This window comes from Ruditapes philippinarum, unplaced genomic scaffold (genome assembly GCF_026571515.1).
Source record: "Ruditapes philippinarum isolate M1 unplaced genomic scaffold, ASM2657151v2 ctg33_1_1_1_1, whole genome shotgun sequence".
Lineage (NCBI taxonomy): Eukaryota > Metazoa > Mollusca > Bivalvia > Venerida > Veneridae > Ruditapes > Ruditapes philippinarum.
In genome coordinates, this window is record NW_026864681.1 from 457,309 (window position 1) to 476,948 (window position 19,640).

The 19,640-nt window shown below is 31.2% G+C and overlaps 1 protein-coding gene across 3 annotated transcripts in view; it reads right to left on the reverse strand.

Annotated features, from left to right (window-relative positions):
• Positions 1-19,640, reverse strand: part of LOC132726480 (DDB1- and CUL4-associated factor 11-like) — a 46,839-nt gene that overhangs the window by 26,123 nt on the left and 1,076 nt on the right. The window contains exons 1-4 of one of the 3 annotated variants that reach the window (XM_060711798.1): positions 11,642-11,815; positions 9,590-9,843; positions 3,034-3,143; positions 1,777-1,808 (exon numbers count right to left, since the gene is read on the reverse strand). In XM_060711798.1, coding sequence (XP_060567781.1) covers positions 1,777-1,808; positions 3,034-3,143; positions 9,590-9,795 — 348 coding nt within the window. In that variant the 5' untranslated portion in view covers positions 9,796-9,843; positions 11,642-11,815. Of the gene's footprint in view, positions 1-1,776; positions 1,809-3,033; positions 3,144-9,589; positions 9,844-11,641; positions 11,816-19,640 lie in introns of those variants that run through there. The other 2 variants (XM_060711799.1, XM_060711797.1) reach the window with 2 other exon arrangements.

Here is a 19,640-nt window from a genome sequence, read left to right on the forward strand (position 1 = left end):
TATGTAAGTCTATATATAAGTTAAGTGACCCCAGGGGTTGGGCCAATTTTGATCCGCGGAGCATGATTTATAAAACTTTTGCAGAAGACTATAATAATGTGATGCCACAATTCCAAAATATCTATGACCAGGGCATTATAATTTCCGTAATGAATATTATAAAAATATTCCATTTTTTGAGTCTGTCTTTGCTCTTGTGACATACAGCTAAAACTACAGTCGACTCCACTTATAACGAACTCGCTTATAACGAATTATCGTTAATAGCGAACTAAATCTGACAGCCCCGGCCGATTCCTTCTTTATTTTATATTAAATCACATCGCTTAATACGAACTCGCTTATAATGAATTTTCGGCTATAACGAACTATTTTTTCAAGCCCCAATTGACAGAAAACATTTAAATTTCCTCGGTTATAACAAACTGTTATGCTTGAAATATCGGGATGCGCTCGATTAGGATCAGTACATGAATAACGCTATCCGATAATTAAACAATCGAATGATTGCACAAGTTAGTTATGGCTTCAGGGAATAAAGATTTTGATAAGATGTTCACACTATATAATTTCCTACTTGTTACGGAAAATTTGTATTTCACACCCTCAGTTGATTGCTGTAAATACCCGATAATTGCCAAATAATCAATTTTTTTGTTTGCAATATTAACCAAACGATAATAAACAAAGAAAACAAATGGTAAGAACTTTATAGACAATTAATACATGAATAAATACTTGTACCATGTACATGATATATTGCTCAATAAAATGCCCCGCATTAAATAACCGCTGAAGTAAAATACCGGTTACATCGGTAACCAGTGAAGAGTATGGCTTTTTCACGGCAAATTTCCCCATCCAAACAAGTCAGCAAGTTGCTGCTACTTCGCTTTTAGCGAACTTCGGATATAACGAACGATATTTTAATGTCCCATTGAGTTCGTTATAACCGGAGTCGACTGTATCAATATTATATTTTATAATGAACATTCCTGTGAAGTTTGGTCAAAATCCACTTTGTGGTTTAGAAAACATTGTTTTAAGATATGTAGGTCACAACCAATGAATGACTGTCACAAAACCTCACCTATGAGAAAGATGAACTCAGGTGTGCTAAATTCAGTATCATCCCATTAATTTGCAAAAAAATGTTAATATAACTATCATGTTATTATAGAAAGTTTAAGAAGTTCAAGAACCTTTTCTTTATGTTTCTTAAACAGGAAATTAAGGTAACAAAACTAACTTGAAACATGCATTTCAGCAGAAACAGTAAATTTAAGAGAAGTTCAATAACCTTTTTGTTATGTTAAGGAAACAATCCTAACAAAATCTTTACCACTGTGCTATACTTTCTATAACTTGAAACATGTCTTTTGCTTGGTATGTATTAGAAACATTTGAGCCGTGTCATGATAAAACCAACATAATGCGTTTGCGACCAGCATGGATCCAGACCAGCCTGCGCATCCGAGCAGTCTGATCAGGATCCATGCTGTTCGCTATTAGTTTCTATACTTGTTATACGGTTTGTAAGCGAACAGCATGGATCCTGATCAGACTGCGCATCCGCGCAGTAGGCTGGTCTGGATCCATGCTGGTCACAAACGCATAACGTTGGTTTTGTCATGACCTGGCTCATTTGTTAATGTAAACATGAATATAGAAGTCAACTACAGAATAAATTTTTAAGTGTGCACCTTTACTTAATTTTAAAACAAAACATTTCCAGTCCAAATAACATCAGGTAACTTATATTAATAAAATTCTTACCATAATTCTTGTAGTGTCTGGATTTGGGTCCACTGAAATTGAATAAAATCATGACAATTCATTTCACTGCATAGCTTTCATTGCTTTTTATAAAATTTAATGTCCGAAAAAAAGAATTTGTCAAATGTTTGATAAAAATCTGTTGCAACTGAGGAGAGAATGTAAACAAGTTCACTTTGTAGCAGTTTAAAAGTGTAAATGAGTTCACTTTTTGTCTTTATTACAAAAATCAGCAAAAGTGTAAACCAGTTCACTTTGTTACAATTCAAATATCAACTAGTTCATTTTGTTACAATTCAACAAACTGTGAAAAACCAGTTCACTTTGCTGCAATTCAACAGTGCAAACTAATTTATTTTTCATAGAATTCAACAAACAGTGTAAAAAAGTTTGCTTTGTTACAATACACAAAACAGTGTAAACAAGTTCACATTGTTACAATTCAAAAAAAAAAAAATGTAAACAAGTTCAATTTGTTAAAATTCAACTATGTAAACTACATTGCAGTTCACTTTGTAGCAATTAAACAAAAACTGTAACTGAATTCACTCTGTTTCAATTGGAAATAAATTCATTCTGCAACAATTTAACAAACTAATGCACTAAATTATAAACTATGCCAAATGGTACACTATAAAAAAAAAATTGAAATTCCATTTTTTTTTTTTTTTGGAATAAACCTATTAAATTTCAAAACAATTGAGATAGTATCAATTGTTGTAAGTAAAATAAGGAAAATTACTGGTTTCCTAGCAGTTTCTGTCCCCTAGCAGTTTTCCGGCGGTTTATCATTTTCGTCCAATGTACAGTCTATTTTTACCAGTGAGGCATCAACATTACTTCATCAATCAATACAAAACTTTGACATAACAAAGTTAGGTACGGTACCTGTCCAGCATTGCCATGTGTTTAATGTTGCACTTTCATTTTACTTTTTAATTTGAATATAAGCCTGAAATGTAACACCTTTTTTCACTTTTATTAAAAAATTCATAGCAGTTTTTCGGACCTTTTTTTACTTTGAATACATGTACATGTATCGACTGAATATCACACAGTTCAGGCTTATATTCAAATTAAAAAGTAAAATGAAAGTGCAACATTAAACACATGGCAATGCTGGACAGGTACCGTACCTAACTTTGTTATGCCAAAGTTTTGTACCCCACCTTAGACTGATTTTTATTTTATTTGTTAAAAAGTGTGGTTTGTGGCAGGAAACTGCTAGGAAACCAGTAGAGAAGATAATGTACTCACCAGCAGGGAGTCTCTGTTCCTCACAAAATTCCTCGTCATCAGAGTAACTGTCCCCTCTATCGTCCGACCTCAAGATCCGCACCTGGCCACTGCAAACACAACGCGCACATCTATTTTTGTTCAATATGATCTGTTAGCTTTATGTTGGTAAAAGAAGACAATCAATAAGGATCTGTGTAAGAGTAACATGAGCATTGAAGGGTAAGGCAGGCAAGCAGACAAGGGATTAAGGCAGGCATTGGGAAAGGAAGGCAGGCCGGAGAAAGGCAGGCAGGGGAAAGGCAGGCAGGCAGTGCGAAAGGTAGGCAGGCAGTGGGAAAGACAGGTAGGCAGGGGAAAGGCAGGCAGGCACAGGAAAGGCAGACAGGCAGGGGAAAGGCAGACAGGCAATGGGAAAGGCAGGCAGGCAGAAAGGGAGGAAATAAGGATGAAATAAGGTTTTGCTGATTGATGGAAGTGATGAGTTCAAGTAGAAATACTGGCGTTGAATTTGGTAACAGGATAAGTTAATTACGGGAATAGTTGGTAATGGGAAGGATAGTTATGATATCAGTGATAGTTAACTGTTAACAATTAAAAAATGAAGTGAGATTAGAAAGAAATGAGGTTTATAAGTATGAAGTGAGGTTAGAAATCAAAGAGGTTAGAATAAACTGAGGTTAGAATAGAGCGAGGTTAGAATGAAGTGAAGTTAGAATGAAGTAAAGTTTCGAATCAAACCGAGCCTGCAACATTTTCAATTATGTTGTGTTGGACTTTCTTTAGGGATTCTTATTTTCTCTAATTTATTCGAAAGAAGGGAGGCTAGAATAAATTGAATATTCGAAAGAAGGGAGGCTAGAATAAATTGAGGTTAGCATGAAGTGAGGTTAGAATGACATGAAGATAAAATAAGGTGAGGTTAGTATGAAGTGAGGTTGGAATAAAGTGAGGTAAGCATGATTTGAGGTTTGAATGAGATTAATAACAGAATGTTTATCTCACATCTTAAAGCCAAACTTTCGCATCAAACATGTTCTATATTATAATATAAGAAAGAACCTGTTACATGTACATGCAATTATCAATGGTTTGGTATTAAGACCACTCAACAGATATATAGTCATGTTTAATTGCAAGCAGAATTATTTATTTTGTTTACTCTATAAATGCATTCATTGACTTTCCATAACAACATTATGTGACTGGTATAATTGACTGTGGGACATACTTTATAGGAGGAAAAGTAAACATTAAGATATAACAAGTGCAAAAATTTACTAAAATACTGTTATCATAAGTATGACCTAACTTCCTCAAGTTTATCTGCCCAATGCAATTTGAAGTTTTACAATATTACAAAACAGTGTTCTATTTCTTATTTTCACATCGTTTGTTCTAGATTTTACTATATTTGTACCTATTTTGAAGGTCATGTTAAGTTTACCCATTGCGACCCAATTATTTGATAGATTTCTGACTAAATTTGATATAATTTAATATATAACACCAAAATTATGTAAAAACAAAGAATTATGTTATTGGAAATATAAATTTCCTTTATGAGATCCATATTCCTTTAAGTTAATTTCTTATATTTCTTCAATTTTGTTCTAGAATTTAATGCCAAAATAGTTTACTGAGGTCAATAATTCTAAAATTATGAAAGATTAATGGTTCAAAAACAGTGTGCTTTGCGTTAATTGATCTATGAAACTGAAAAATTTGATATTTCACTAAAAAAAGTTAATGTTTGCAATACTTTTCAAGTTATATATACCCTGCACTAAAATCAAGAATGAAAATCATGCAAGGGACAATAACTCCGAGATTATACCTCTGTGAGTTAAAGCTCATCAACTTCTCTTCTCCTTAATATGATCTAACTATTTATGAAGTTTCAAATTGAAATCTCCAATTCTTTTCGAGTTATGCCCCAGACTAAAATTAAGAATGAAAATTTCAAAGGGCTTATTACTCTTAAATTTTGCGAAAGAAAGCATTGCATTGCTTGTCAATAAAATATAACAACATATTTAAGTTTAAGGTTTCTACCAAGAAATATTTTAAGTTTTATGATCTAATCAAGTTGTGACCACCGGATGTCAGACGGACAGACAAAATGATGAACATCCACTGAGGAACAATACTAAATCAGCAAGTCACTGCCTTTCGCAGAATATAATTAGGGGTATAATTGTGTCAAAATCTGACTTGAGTTATGACCTTTGTCTGTATAACTACATGCATGATTAATTCTCATAAATAATTTTCACATTCTCATAAATAATTTTCACATGACTGTTTCAAAATTCAAAATTCATTAAAAAGTAGTTAGTACAAAAAAATGCAAAGCAATATAGCAATATACCCCTACTTATTTGAGGGGGGGGGGGGGCACAAACAAATATCAATAAAGGCGACCTGTTATATTAATGTGGACACCAACATCTTTGTGAGCACAACAGACCTTCCTATTTACCAAATAGTTGAGCCAAAACTGAATTTTTATTTTTAAATACCAGTAAGCTTGCTTCCTATATTTGTACTTTTAAAACGCATTATATTTCAATTTGCATATTACATCACAATTACAAAAGCAATCTTAGATTTTAAGCAATGCAAACACTACATTAATGTTTTGTAAATATATGATAGATTTATTAGACAAAGTTCATACAACCACATACACTGTATATATACTGGTAAACATGTACAAGTGTTTTGGCATATTTGATGTAACTAGGAACATTTTATGCAAACGCTTGCCAATCTCTTATCTTTAATAGGTGTGGCTGAAATTAACCATTTTTTATTTAAAATCCACTTGGTTACAATCTATAGTGATTTAAATCACAGAACTATCTCATGCACGTCACATGAAACTTTCATTGGTTTAAACTAAAGTAGGAAGGTCAATATATAGAATTTTATAAGCACTATTGTGGTTTGTACTAGATAAAAGCCAATGTTCTAGGTTGTTACAGGTGATAAATCAACTATGTAGGAATATAATTTACTTTACATTTACATCATGGTAACAGAATGTAAAGTTTCAAGGCAATAAAAAGAAATCTTACGACCTAATTATAAATTATGAGTATTATGAGTATCGTAAATTAATTGTAAGTGATCAGACATACAACATTAGCTTTTCTTTATGTAAATTAAATATACCACAGTTATAACTAATATACATGTAATACAAAAATAACATGAAACCAAAATCATCACAGGCTTTGTTAGATTTTATTAACCTGTCAATTGCATACTGATTATACTGCCAATGCACACAATATATTAAGTTCCGTGACATATACATATACAAAGTAAGATAGGATTTAATTTAATTTGTGTCTATGAAATAATTATACTGAGCATTATACCACATTCTAACACGACCCGCATTTTTCCCTATTCAACATAGAAGAACCGAAAGTGTGAGTTATTATGCTATGAAATCACTGTTTGACGTTCTATATTTAGACATGTGACGTAATTAGAGTTGGGTACCGCCAGAAAGAAAATACCACGGTATACCACGGTTTTTTCCTAAAAACCACGGTATAAACCGCGGTATACCACGGATTTTCATTGTATGCTTTATGTTAATTTTTATCCCTAAAATAAGTATCAAGGTAGGCTGGTATAGAATTTCAAATATTAAATTTAAGCAGATCTATAAAATACAGATTAATCAAAGCATCATTTAACTTTTTTCAATCAGGTACTTTTGCATGTTGACAATCATAAATTAATTGGGTCATGGATCAGTTCTTGTTGTTTCTTTTTATTACATAGGCCTATTGGTCTCTTTCAACATTTAACAACTGTTATATAAATTGCATAGTTAAAATGGAAAAATAAAATGTTTTTATTGCTTATTGATTAATAAAATAATAGGTCAAATGCACGTTAGCCGATGACAAATATTTATTTGTCGGTTAATTTTATAACAGAGTCCCAGCTGCTATTGTAATTTTTTTATTGCAAGGGCTAAGTATTTAATTAATCTGTGTCAAAAACCAAAACAAACATGTACCCCAAAAGCAAATTAAAATTATCACATAGAAAACAGCTGACCATGTTACTGCTTTATTAATATTCATTAGTTGAACGAACATTACTTTTAATCCAGTTTCTACGCCGTTCTATAATTAGTTAATTGCCATGCGCATGCAGTAAGTGCGTGACGTAAGGAAAACCCCTAAGCCTGATTGGTCGCTATTTATATAAATACTTAAAATAGTAACACCCTAATTTTATGCAAGGAATGGGTGAAAGGAATGCCCTCATGAATTATCAATCTTTACGATTAGTTTTCGTATCAAATAAACGATATTTGGACAAGTAAATGTAAGTCGACAATTCTTGCTTCTTCAACTGAGATCATGCAAGTCGACAATTCTGGCTTACATGCGGTAATCGATAAAGCATTCAATTTTCACTAAGAACTATCGAAGAATGATAATAGTCAGCGAAAGTTGTTTGTAAAAAGGTTAACTCAAAGAAACATTAACATATACAACAGAAAAAGTTTTTTAATTTAGTACATTTTACGGATCTGTCATTGCTTTAAATTAGAGCTAATAGTACCGGTTTTCCAGGTCTGTACCGCGGTACGTACCACAGATGTCTCGGACCAGGGTTTACCGGTATACCGGTTAAACCGCGCACCTCTAGACGTAATCATTATACACGTGACGTAACCACTAAAATTATAATAATGTGATGCGCTGACAATAAGTACGGAAACAAATCAGGCGCAATTTAGCTAATTATCATGTACGGCAGCATTTATTTGTTGATGTCATGTTAGAATCGAAATAATATATCCAAATCGGTGATTTTATTGCTTGATAACATCACTGTTTGTCGTTCGGATGCGCATCATTACATCACTCGGGCTACGCCCTCGTGATGTAATTCCCGCATCCAAACTCCAAAGAGTGATGTTATTGAGCAATAAAATCACAGTTTGGGATATATTATTTCTTAAATAGGATAAACTATGGGTTTATAATTTCTTAATCTTCTATAATTGTTGTAAGATTGAAACCGAGTAGGTCCATGCTTTTTTTTCTCTTATTTATATTTTCAACATTATTGAAACTATGATTGTTTTGTATGTTGTCCATTTTGTTTTAATATGTTTTGCACTTATTTTGGTAAAGTCTATGCTCTTTTTGAATAACTTGGTTTAATTAAGAATTGATATTTAAAATTCATATATTTAAAATTCATCTGAATTAAAATCAATAAATGCCATTTCAATGCCGTTAAACACAGTACAAATTGACACAAAACAGATTTCCTCATAAAACAATGTCAACACTATGGATCGAACCACAGACCTCTTGTTTATTAGGCAATCACTCAACCAACTATGCTATTGCAGATGTAGCGACGACCTGTACATTAAACTAGTGTGTTTTTTTTCAAAACATTTGTTATACTCTTCACATAAATTCTCGTAAACTATACACAGATAGAACAGAAGTGAGATCAAAGACTTATTTAAGTAAGTGCTATAATGTATTCATAATTGACAGGTCAATAAAGTCAGACTTTAAGAGGTGTGAAAATTTAACCTTTCGTTAAATTTATAATCATATAAAAAACAAAATCATGGATATACATTTAAATTAGAAATTACAAAGAATAGAATATTCTTCAAATTAATTTATTTTAAGCGCTCCATATGTGTTGTTCAAAATTAACATAATTTTTCATGAAATTATGAAAAGTGTGATGGTGAAAACTTTTTAATAATGCTTTAGATCTAGTAACTTTGCAATCATATTGCCAATATAAAAATTGAGATTGCTGTGATTTAATCAGATCTGAGATGTACATGTACTGTTTTCATGATTGGCATAGCCCTAAGTGAAAATGTAAGAACTGGTGCTAAAAAGTGAAATTACAATTATCAAAACAAATTTTCTTTTTATTTCATGCTATTTCAAATGAGTCCATTTTAACACCTTTCTTTCGACATTACATAAAACACTTTCCTTTAATATTGATCTAATCTTGATGTCAGATTTTAATGTTTGTAATTTTTGTATCAAAATTTGTATCTTTGGATTCATCATTGTAATTGGATTTTTGTATCTTTTCATCTTATTTTCCACACATTTATGTTTTGAGAAAATCCCCCAATTTATTCCGTATTAAGAAGTCTGTTTACGAAGTCTGTTTAAGATAGAAATGTCTAATAAGAAACACTCTTAAATAACCGTTAAATCTCTTACCCTCTCGAAATAATACTATAATTATGTCAGTTATCTGGTCATTTTGTATTCCTGGGTCAAGGTTTTAAAAAAAATAAATCTCTAAATTGATCTCAGATCTTAGGTATTTCTTGGTTAAAAACTACCATTGAATATTTATTGACCAATGGAAACCCTCAGATTTGAAAAAGAACTCAGAAAAAAATAACCTTTTGGCTTGTACCAGTTATACACATCAAATAAATTGATATTAAATTTGATATCATGATAACGTGTGTTTTTATAATAGATATATTAACTCGTTAAAATTCAGTGGGCGATATCTATCATAATTATACAACTACCTTCTAATGAGATACGCCAGGATGGAAGATAAATCGTGGTGATCGCTGTCAGCTTGATCCTCTTCTACGTGTCTATCTGCAACTTCTTCTCCATTGCCACCCTCTGCCCCCTCTTGATGTGTACCTAGATCTTCACGCTGCGATGAGCTGACGTCAAGAGAACTGCTCATTCTACGCCGTCGGTGTGAGGAATTAATCGAACCCATGAAACCATTGTTGTTTATATACACAATTCAGCTCAAAACAGGTATGATCTGTAAATAATCATAAAATCAACTCATATAATTCTAATTACTAGAATACTGTTGTTTAATGTTGTATACTTTAAATTACTTTTCAAATAGTTAGTGAATTAGACCATAATGGCAGATCGACAGGTTAATAGTTATGTTGATTTTAAGTATTTACGTAACAACAAACCACACAAAAAAATTTACATGGATGTTGCTGGTACATGTAAGTGTGAGAAACGTGATCACATATGACATACCCATGTATCTATATTATACCTATTTAGCAAATAATAAAATATTCTAGAACATAATATTATTATTCATGAATCACAAAATAATATTCCAAGCATAGCTGCATACTAAATCACTTAGAACATTTTACATTAGATATTTTATATGATTAGCAAAATGATTTTTTTCTATATTTTTTTATCCATTCATGCATGAATAATGTGTCCATTGTAGGCAAATCCACTTTAAACGGTAAATGACTTCTGGTTAAGTGATATAAACAAACCATGCAAAGCAGGTTGTTGCTATATTTTGACCTGTATCTGTGTATGGTAAAATTACCAACCATTTTTATTTTTCTAGAGTTTTAATCAGACCAACTAGAAAATAATCTTCACACTTTTTTCCCCCCAATTTTTATATGCAAATAGTTTATCTAATTCATGTTAATAGTTTAAACTGAAAATGTTAAAGTTGTGCCTTCCAAACTGTGCCATTAACAAGTTTTTTTCTTAGTAATACATTTTTTCTAATATTTCACTTCTTTTCTGTACACATGTAAAATGATAGTTGTAAATTTCATGCTGAATTTATTAACTTATTTGTACTGGTAAGCAATCAAATACTTTGGACTGAAACCATATAATGTTCTTCAATCAAGTTACTAGTGTAGGTTAACAATATAATGGTAATTTACAAACTACCTTAATGCCAGTAATGACTTACTTAAACCATTAATTTTTCAATACCAGTATAAATGTACTTAATAGCTTACATAATGCAAGTAATACTTTATATATTATATGCCAGCATATGTGTAATTGCTTACTTTATGCTACTTATGACTTACTGAAGCCAATAAATACATAATTAATGCAAGCATTATTAATGCTAGTATTTATATTTCATGTCCTGAGACTAGCAGCAAATTTTAAAAAAATACCTGATAAATAACCCAAAATAAAAAAAAAATTTGAAATCATGATGACAAAACTTTTCCTGTTATGTTCCTTCAATATAACAAACTATTCATAGATGTTATAAATTATTGTTATCATAAAAGTTTACGATTATATTACAATTATGTAAAGAAATATGTTGGTTGCAAAGTTTTATTTAAAGGCAGTTAAAGGCAGTCCCAGAATGAGATAATATTCAAATTAAAGAAAGTAAGAGTCTTAAGTAAGTCATCTATACGAATTGGTAACAAAGTCGTCCCATCATATGTACATTTTTCAGATGTACAAATAAAAGGTAATCATTATAGTCAGAAATAACTAATAATTTACAAAATACATGCCTGTGTACAAATTAAATAACACAAATATTAATGTTTCTTTCTAAAGAATTTTCTACACCCCCAACATATTTAAACTTTTCTACATTGTATTTCAATTCAAGACTTCATATCTATTGCAAACTGGTAAATTGCTCAGGTTTTACATGGCCCACGGATAACGAAAAGTTCTATAAAACATTTATCCAGTTTTCAACAGACTTATTAAGTTAAGAGAGAGATTTCACTGATGAATAGATTATGAAGCGAGAAAAATAAATTATGAAACGAGAAAAATAAAACAACCCCTACCACTGTTTTCCATTTTCTATAATGTATCCATGTTCTATTTAATATTATCTGCCAGTATAATGGTTACAATGAAACGAAATAATGACTTGTAAATTTGTTTTTTCTCTACACTAATCTTCCTTCATATGAGATCACAAATCTAGAGCAATGTGGAATATTAATAACTCTTTTGTTTGAAAGATTTATATTTGATGTTTTTGACCGACAACAGTGTCATACCATAAAATACAATATGTCTTAAAATACCATACATGTATATATTGCAAAAACGTATAAAAAATCAATTCAATTCATTTTTAAAATCAACTGACTGACTTAATCAATATATTGCATTTTTTTTTTCTTTTCCTTAAACAACACTATTCCACATGTATCTATGAATCCAAATAACACAACCACTTTTTAAACAAACTCAAAAAGAAAATTTAAATATCCTCATTCCTTTTTTTTTTCAAATTCGCAATTTGTTCAAAATGTTATAAAGGCAGCTACAACTTTAATATCAAAGATTTAGGTACATGTACTGCAGGTTTTATTTGCACATAAACTAACAAAGAAATAGTATCACCAGTGGAAAGATATCAGTGTTCTATATATCAACATTGTGTTCTGTTTTTATGTCTAAAAATAAACATTTAAGCTATTATACATGTATATTTGTGCTGTAAATGCCTTGATGGCTTACAACGCTTGAACTAGAAAAAGCTGCCACTCACTCGGTCACTCGCCCAGAATAAATTCGGTCATTCGCGCAGTATTAACTGACTGCCACTTGGCCAGTATAGAATACAAGCTCGATGTGACAAAAACAAATGCAATACCTTAGTTTTGTTTTTTTCATCCTGATATACCTATGTCTAACAATGGACAATTCCAAAATCAAAACAGGACAAGTTCATTATATAAAGTCAGTGGAGAATTGCACATGTTTCATGGGCTGTGAAATTTTAGGTTACCTTGTTCTATATCTATGGATAATATTTTTAACTATCAATTTTAAATTTCTGTTGTTGTTTTTTCTCTCTCTTTTTTTCCGAATTCAATTTTACAGCATGTACAGCAATAAATATAAAGCAAAAGATAAAATAGAACAGATGTATGTAAAAATTACCAAAAATAATTGCAATGAAAATATTAACAAGAAATTAATCTGTGTCAAGTTGTAAGGGACATTGATATAAAGTATTATGTACAACTTAACTTGTAATTAATTTAAATAATCAATATTTCAAATCAGATATGTGATATTGATAATAAGATAGTTGGACTAATGTGTCTAAACAATTAATACCCGTTTATTATCTTTAACATCCTTATTTTATCATAAATTCACGTCCTGTATCATAACAACCTTGACTTCTTTTACATTACCCATAACATTCCAATGTCTTACATAATTATGAATATACATACAGGAAAAAAGAGGCAGAGGGTGTGGACTTTTATATAATTATTTCTCATGAAAACAGACTCAATCAAATTCAGAGTCTGAAATTTTCATATAATATCACTGTCTTTTTTCTGAAGAACCCCCCCACCCCCAAACAGATCCAGCTCCCTTTCCTGACCTTTTCTACTTTTCTTACATATCAGAATCTTAGAATACCTGAACCCAAAGTAATATTTATTTAACATTTATAATTTGATAATGTGGGCCAAATATAATGTCTCTGTTTAAATAAGATGTTCTTTAACTTGACATCTTAACCTTTTCCTCTCTAAACTTTGCACATATACGTACATTATCTGTGATCTGAGTGTATTAACTGTGCACAAAGATATTAAAGGTGATTCACTTAACATGCAGACTGATATTTTGGTAACGGTTTTATCAAACTGAGTTCCTTCACACTTGATTACTAGTTTAAGTTAGATTTAACTTTAATCTATTTCAAATAACTAAGCTATATGTGTACCTGTACATGTAAGGACATTCGACCAATAGTCAAGCACCTAAAAGTATGACCACAGATACTTGAATTGTAGCCCCAGCCCATCTTCGCCCCTGAATATCAAAAATTGAAACCATTATTTTTTGCAAGTACCTGCCTTAACATATTGTTATGACATGCTCTACTGTCTAACATGTAAGTGATCTTTTTACCCACACTTCAATTTCCTTTGAAATTGTGATATATTATGGAGTTGCCAAATAGCAAAAAATAACAAGTTTTATGTTCAAGGCATGTGACCAGGTCCTTATAATATGCAAAAAAATTTGCAAATTAAATTAAGCCGTGATTTACATGTACAATTGTATACAACAAGTGCACATGGACACAAATAACCTCAAGTGTCTGTGTCTATGACTAATTGTTCAATTCTTAACTTATCATATATAGGACAGGTAGTGCTTAGCTAATTATACACAAAGTTCACACCAAATTCTAATTTGAGCCAAAAATGGTCGAGTTCATATTTGACAGAAGGCCAATAAACTATACAATGGTTCTGGTGACCTTATTATAAATCTAAAAACCTTAAATCATACTTAGATTTTAATGTAAATTTTACACATCACAATATTAGACATTATCATAGAACATTATATTGAAAATTAAAGGGACACCATTGACATGTTTTTACATGAAGGGACTGAAGATAACTTATCGAGATTCATGTTCCATTTGATGTTGGTCTAGACAAATAATATGTGTGCAAAATTTCAAATCGTTTATTCACGCCATTTTTCCAGAAAAAATATTCTACTGTGAAAAACGACACAAAATTTAAAAGCCTTGGAATGCTTTGAACAGAAATCTGGCTGAGAATTGCACAAAAATATGATTTTCAGTTTATTTTAGAGTATATTTCTTACCGGTAATCATATGATGTATATCTATGTTTTAAGTGCCCCAGCTGATCTATGTAATTAATTCAGATTTTATGCTTTAAGGTTTTTGGACTCAAGTGGTCAGTTCCTTTAACAACTCAGTGTTCAAAATTAGCAGTAGTCCTATAGCCCCAGACTACTTATTTTCTCCTTGGGGCTGCCAACTTTTCACAGTAACAAGCCCAACCAGGCTACTGTATTTTCAGAGGCAATATAAACAAATGAGTCGTGCTAGTGAAATGTCTTTTGGGCTAGCGAATATTCCAATCTGGTAGTCCGACCAGCCTAGTTGATTCAAATCCTAATTTCTTACACTGACAACTCCATATTTATATTTGTTGTAAGAGAGCTAAACAGGTTTACAAGGTGTCTTAAACCTACCTAATCATTACTCCAATCACATATCAAGTTTACTGCAAGTTTAATTGATCCAAGGTTTGACATTCAATTAACTGATTCTACAAAATGTAAACCCTTTTTCAATTGTTCTGTTATATAGAGCAAAAAGAACAGTCTATCAAATTACATTTCACCAGATATGTATGATACCTTTTATATTGGTATACAAAGCAATGTAACTTTACCTGGTTACAGGTGACCTTGACCAAGTGGTGAAAAATTAGGACTGTCTTTCTTATTAACTGATTCATGCTAGTTTTTTTAAATGTAAAACAGTATATTGCATATCTGATAACAATGTAAAAAGTATGTAGCACACCAACCACATTAGATAATTACATCAATTAGCAGCAATTAACAGCCTATTAAGTAGAAATATGTCCATATAAACACAGAATGCCCCAACATTGTACTGTTTACCAGTCTCCTGACAGTGACAGACTGACAACATCAAATCTATAGGCCCACCTCCTGATGTAATTTTAGTTCCCAGCGAAGCTTCAAAATATGTATCATAGAGCAAAAATATATTGAACTTTTCAGAATTAAATCCATTTCTTAAAGTATACAATAAACCTTTATAGCCTGCTGGTACCAGCATATTCTACCAATACAACCAGTGCAGACCAAGATCATCCAGAACATCAGTGCTGCCAAATCCTCATGGTCTGCAATTTATTTGCTATTCAGTCATTAAATGTCTGCACTATTTGCTATTCAGTCATTAAATTCCTGCACTATTTGCTATTCAGTCATTAAATGTCTGCACTATTTGCTATTCAGTCATTAAATGTCTGCACTATTTGGTATTCAGTCATTAAATGTCTGCACTATTTGCTATTCAGTCAAACAATATTTAGAAATTTTCCCCTAAAAATGAAACGTGTAAGTGGTTTGAGGGATGAGTTCACTGAATGATGCCCTTTCTTGTTGATCTTATTTTTCATATTTTACATCCCATAGATCAGAAAAATATTCAGTATGAATTTTATTTTTTAGTGATTCATATTTGGGAATTATTGTCTAAAAACTTATAAGACAGATTTTTTGACATTGATCAAGAAAAGACTCACGTAAAATAATAATATCTGCCAAATAACTGCAATTAAATGTATAAGAACATACTGGTATTCTTTAAAAAATATTTATTTATTAACAAAACTCATGGACCTTGAGGGCATAAGTGTGAACAAATAATAATATAATAACCATCTGCTGAGCAGTAAATTTACAATCAAAGGGTCATTATTACAAAACACTTAGATATCTCATGAGTAAGCTCCCTTTGAGCTAATAAAACTTAATATAAATTTCAAAGTCAAATGACAAATTTTATTATAGTTTCATGTGATTCAAAGCTTAATGTAGAAAAAAACAATAAACAGGTAGAGCACCTAAAATCAGAATTTGAAACTTCTTAAACAATATATCAGAATATCTTAAAATAATCTCTTGCAATTCAAAAACCTTAGTAAATCATGAATCACGGTCCAGCATTTTGTGTTCAATGTTAGGGGTTTTTTTGTTCATAGAATAACAAAATACATGTATAAATATTTTTTTATCTCTTTTCCTGTTGAATCTATGTGATGGGATTATCCTGCTTTAATTTCAATCTATGTGTAGCTATTGTTACTATACGTCAAGTTGTCTAAAATATCAGCTTACATTCTATAGTCTCGTCAGATTCTATGAATATTTGTGTAAATTGCCTGCTTCTCTACAAGCAGAATATCGGCCTGTGAAACTGACCTGGTTCCCTATCAAAAGCATACTCCAGGCCTCATAAACTGACCTGGTTCTCAGAGTACCAGCAGCATATTTTACCTTTGAAACTGGCCTTGTTTAAGACGTTCTCTACTGACAGCAATATTGACCTTTGAAACACTGTCATATTATAAGCATCCACAAGGTAAACACATTTTAACATATATATTCGGTTGCTAATTGCAAATATAATAAACAAGGTCAGTTTATGGTAACACAATTGAGAGCATATCAAATTTGAACTATGGTTTCATGTTATTACGCATTAACTGGACTGAGGTTAAGAAGTTTAACCTATAGTCTGCCGGCAGCAACTGAATCTTCGCATCATGCAACCTTTTCCATTGCAGACCAAGATCAAACAGCACAGATCTAGATTGTTCCATTTTCTGTCAGTATATTTTTGAAAAAATAAATCCCTATAAATGATGAATGGTTTTGTCCTGGTTGAAAGATGTACTAGTATATGTCCATTTAGCGAGGGTAATAAAAAAATCGTAATAAAGGGTAATGATGCTTCTATTTTACCTACAAACTTTGAATGATAAGATCTTATTGTCGTGTAAATAATAATAAAACTGGGAATTAAAAAATGGGTTTTAGCAATGTACATCTTTAATGAGTACATATTTGAAAAGTTCACATAAATCCCATTTAGGAAATTTTTAGTTTGTAAAAATATAGGTCAATAGCTTAAAAAGTCAAGTTTATTTGTGTAAAAATGCCATAATTATCCCAAATAGTTTTAATATGATTTTTTTTCTTTGTGAATGGAATGTAAAAAACAAAGTCAAACTGAGGTATTTAGAAACTATGTATCCAATAATGATTAGGGAGTCAGACTCGGAGATAAAAGTAATGATTTTCAAGTCAAAGTCACCACTTTTCATTGGCTGAAATCATGACTGATCAATACACATTTTTAAAAAACAACAAAGAACTTATTTTATAAGTGTTTTTTGGGTATTACTATAAATTTAATTGAATATAGGCCTTTTTATCACTTAACAAAACTTTTAGAGATACCTAATCAACCTTTAAATTTCCCTAAAATTAAGAAGACAAACACAAAGTCTATAAACAAGCTCAAGTTTATGCATTATTTTATATGGCTTTTAATTGAAAAAAAAACAAAAAACATTTATATCCATTGTATGTCAAATCTATGTTAAAATTTAGCCAGGGTTTCCATGGTTACAGTATACAACTTATAAAGATAAATATCATTTATCTGAAGACTGATGAAAAAGAAGAAATAAACAGCTTTATTAACATTTAATCCTATTATAAAACAATAAAAACCGATGTGTGATGTGAGAAACTTTCAGATTTCATACTTGGAAATATGCAGAGTTAAATGATATAGAACACCATTACAGCAATGTCATGTTGAAGTCGCAGCTGGTGGTAGATGAAAATGACTGACAAAAATGCATTTTGGACTATTTTAAAACTTAAAAACAATCTTTGTTATATATGAACAAACTGAAAATTCAATACAAATCATCTAAACAAATGTTTCATCACTACCTGCATTTGTAATTATGCTATAATGGATATTAAGGACAGCAAATTTATACTATTAAAATAAGGATTGATCAGATGAGATGAAAAATTCTCATCAGAAATGTCTTCAGTTCAGAAAACATGTTTCTACACCTTGAGGTTTTATACAAATGTTACTAGCGGATGAAAATGTTAACAATCTGCAGGTGGTGCTGTAATTAAGATCATGAAATAAATGAATACTGCTGCATGTACTGTGATGCCACTCTATCAAGGAGTCAAGATTTTTTTCCAAAAAAAAGTAACCTTTTCTATTTGTTTTTATATATGACTATGATGCAATCATTGAATTTAAGATTTTGAATTTACTGGCCCGAATTCCAGTTTTGAATTCTACTATATATTTAATTAAATTTTCTTATAATTAACACTGGCCCAAACTAATTTTCACTGGCCATGGGCTACTGGGCCAGTACTAAATTCAATGACTGATGATGATGAAGTAATTTGAGATGTATGGGTTCTTGCAAACAACAACGCAAAAACACATACAAAAATTGCTTTTAGTGAAATATTAGCAAAAACATCTCTGGCATCAAAAGGCACCACCCTGCTGCTGGGCTTTAATTAAAAAATCTGACCTCCCATGGCACTTAAATACCCTGTGGGGTGCCTTAAATATCTACCGTGGTGTATTACATCATAAATCTCTCCTGGTGCATCAATTGGGAAATTGCTTTACACTAGGTAATACACAGATGCTGACTACCTGTTTACATGATTAGCAGGCCACTTGCATATACATTCATGATTGTTCAAATTGAAACAACTAAGTTAAATGTGTACTTGTATGCACGTTACATGCTAGTCCAACACATTTTGCTATTTTAAACTTGTGCATTACTATTATAATATGAAAGACATCTAAAAGCTCTAAAGATCTAATGTAGATACTTGCATATTTTTGGTATGCCTCTAGAATCTTACTTCTAGAGGGAGATAATTGCCTAAACCCATACTGGGATATAACACACAAAGGATCCTTCATCAATAAACCCCCAAAAAGCTTATTTGGATACACAATTCTTCAACTCTTGCATCCAAGTGGATATAGAAAAAAAACAATACTCAATGGGTGTCACAATTCAAAAACCTGGCAGTATACATGAAGTAAATACTTTTAGTAAGAATACAATTATCAAAAAATCAGATAGGATCTAGTTAAGCAAGCCCCTCTGTGTGGCCACAACTTGATCATTTTAGTGCATGCGTTTTTGTGTCAGAACCCTCTGTAAATATGAGGAGTAAAACTTGTATGTAATAAACAAAAGAAAACTGAATAAACCTTATATATACTCATGGTTGAGACCCCAGGCTCTTTTCCATGATATAACCAATAAGTTAGGGTATGCAGACAGCAGACCACAATTCACGAATTCGAAAACCTAGCTAAACGCCGTTTTCCGGTACTTTCTGTACATAGATCTGGGGAAT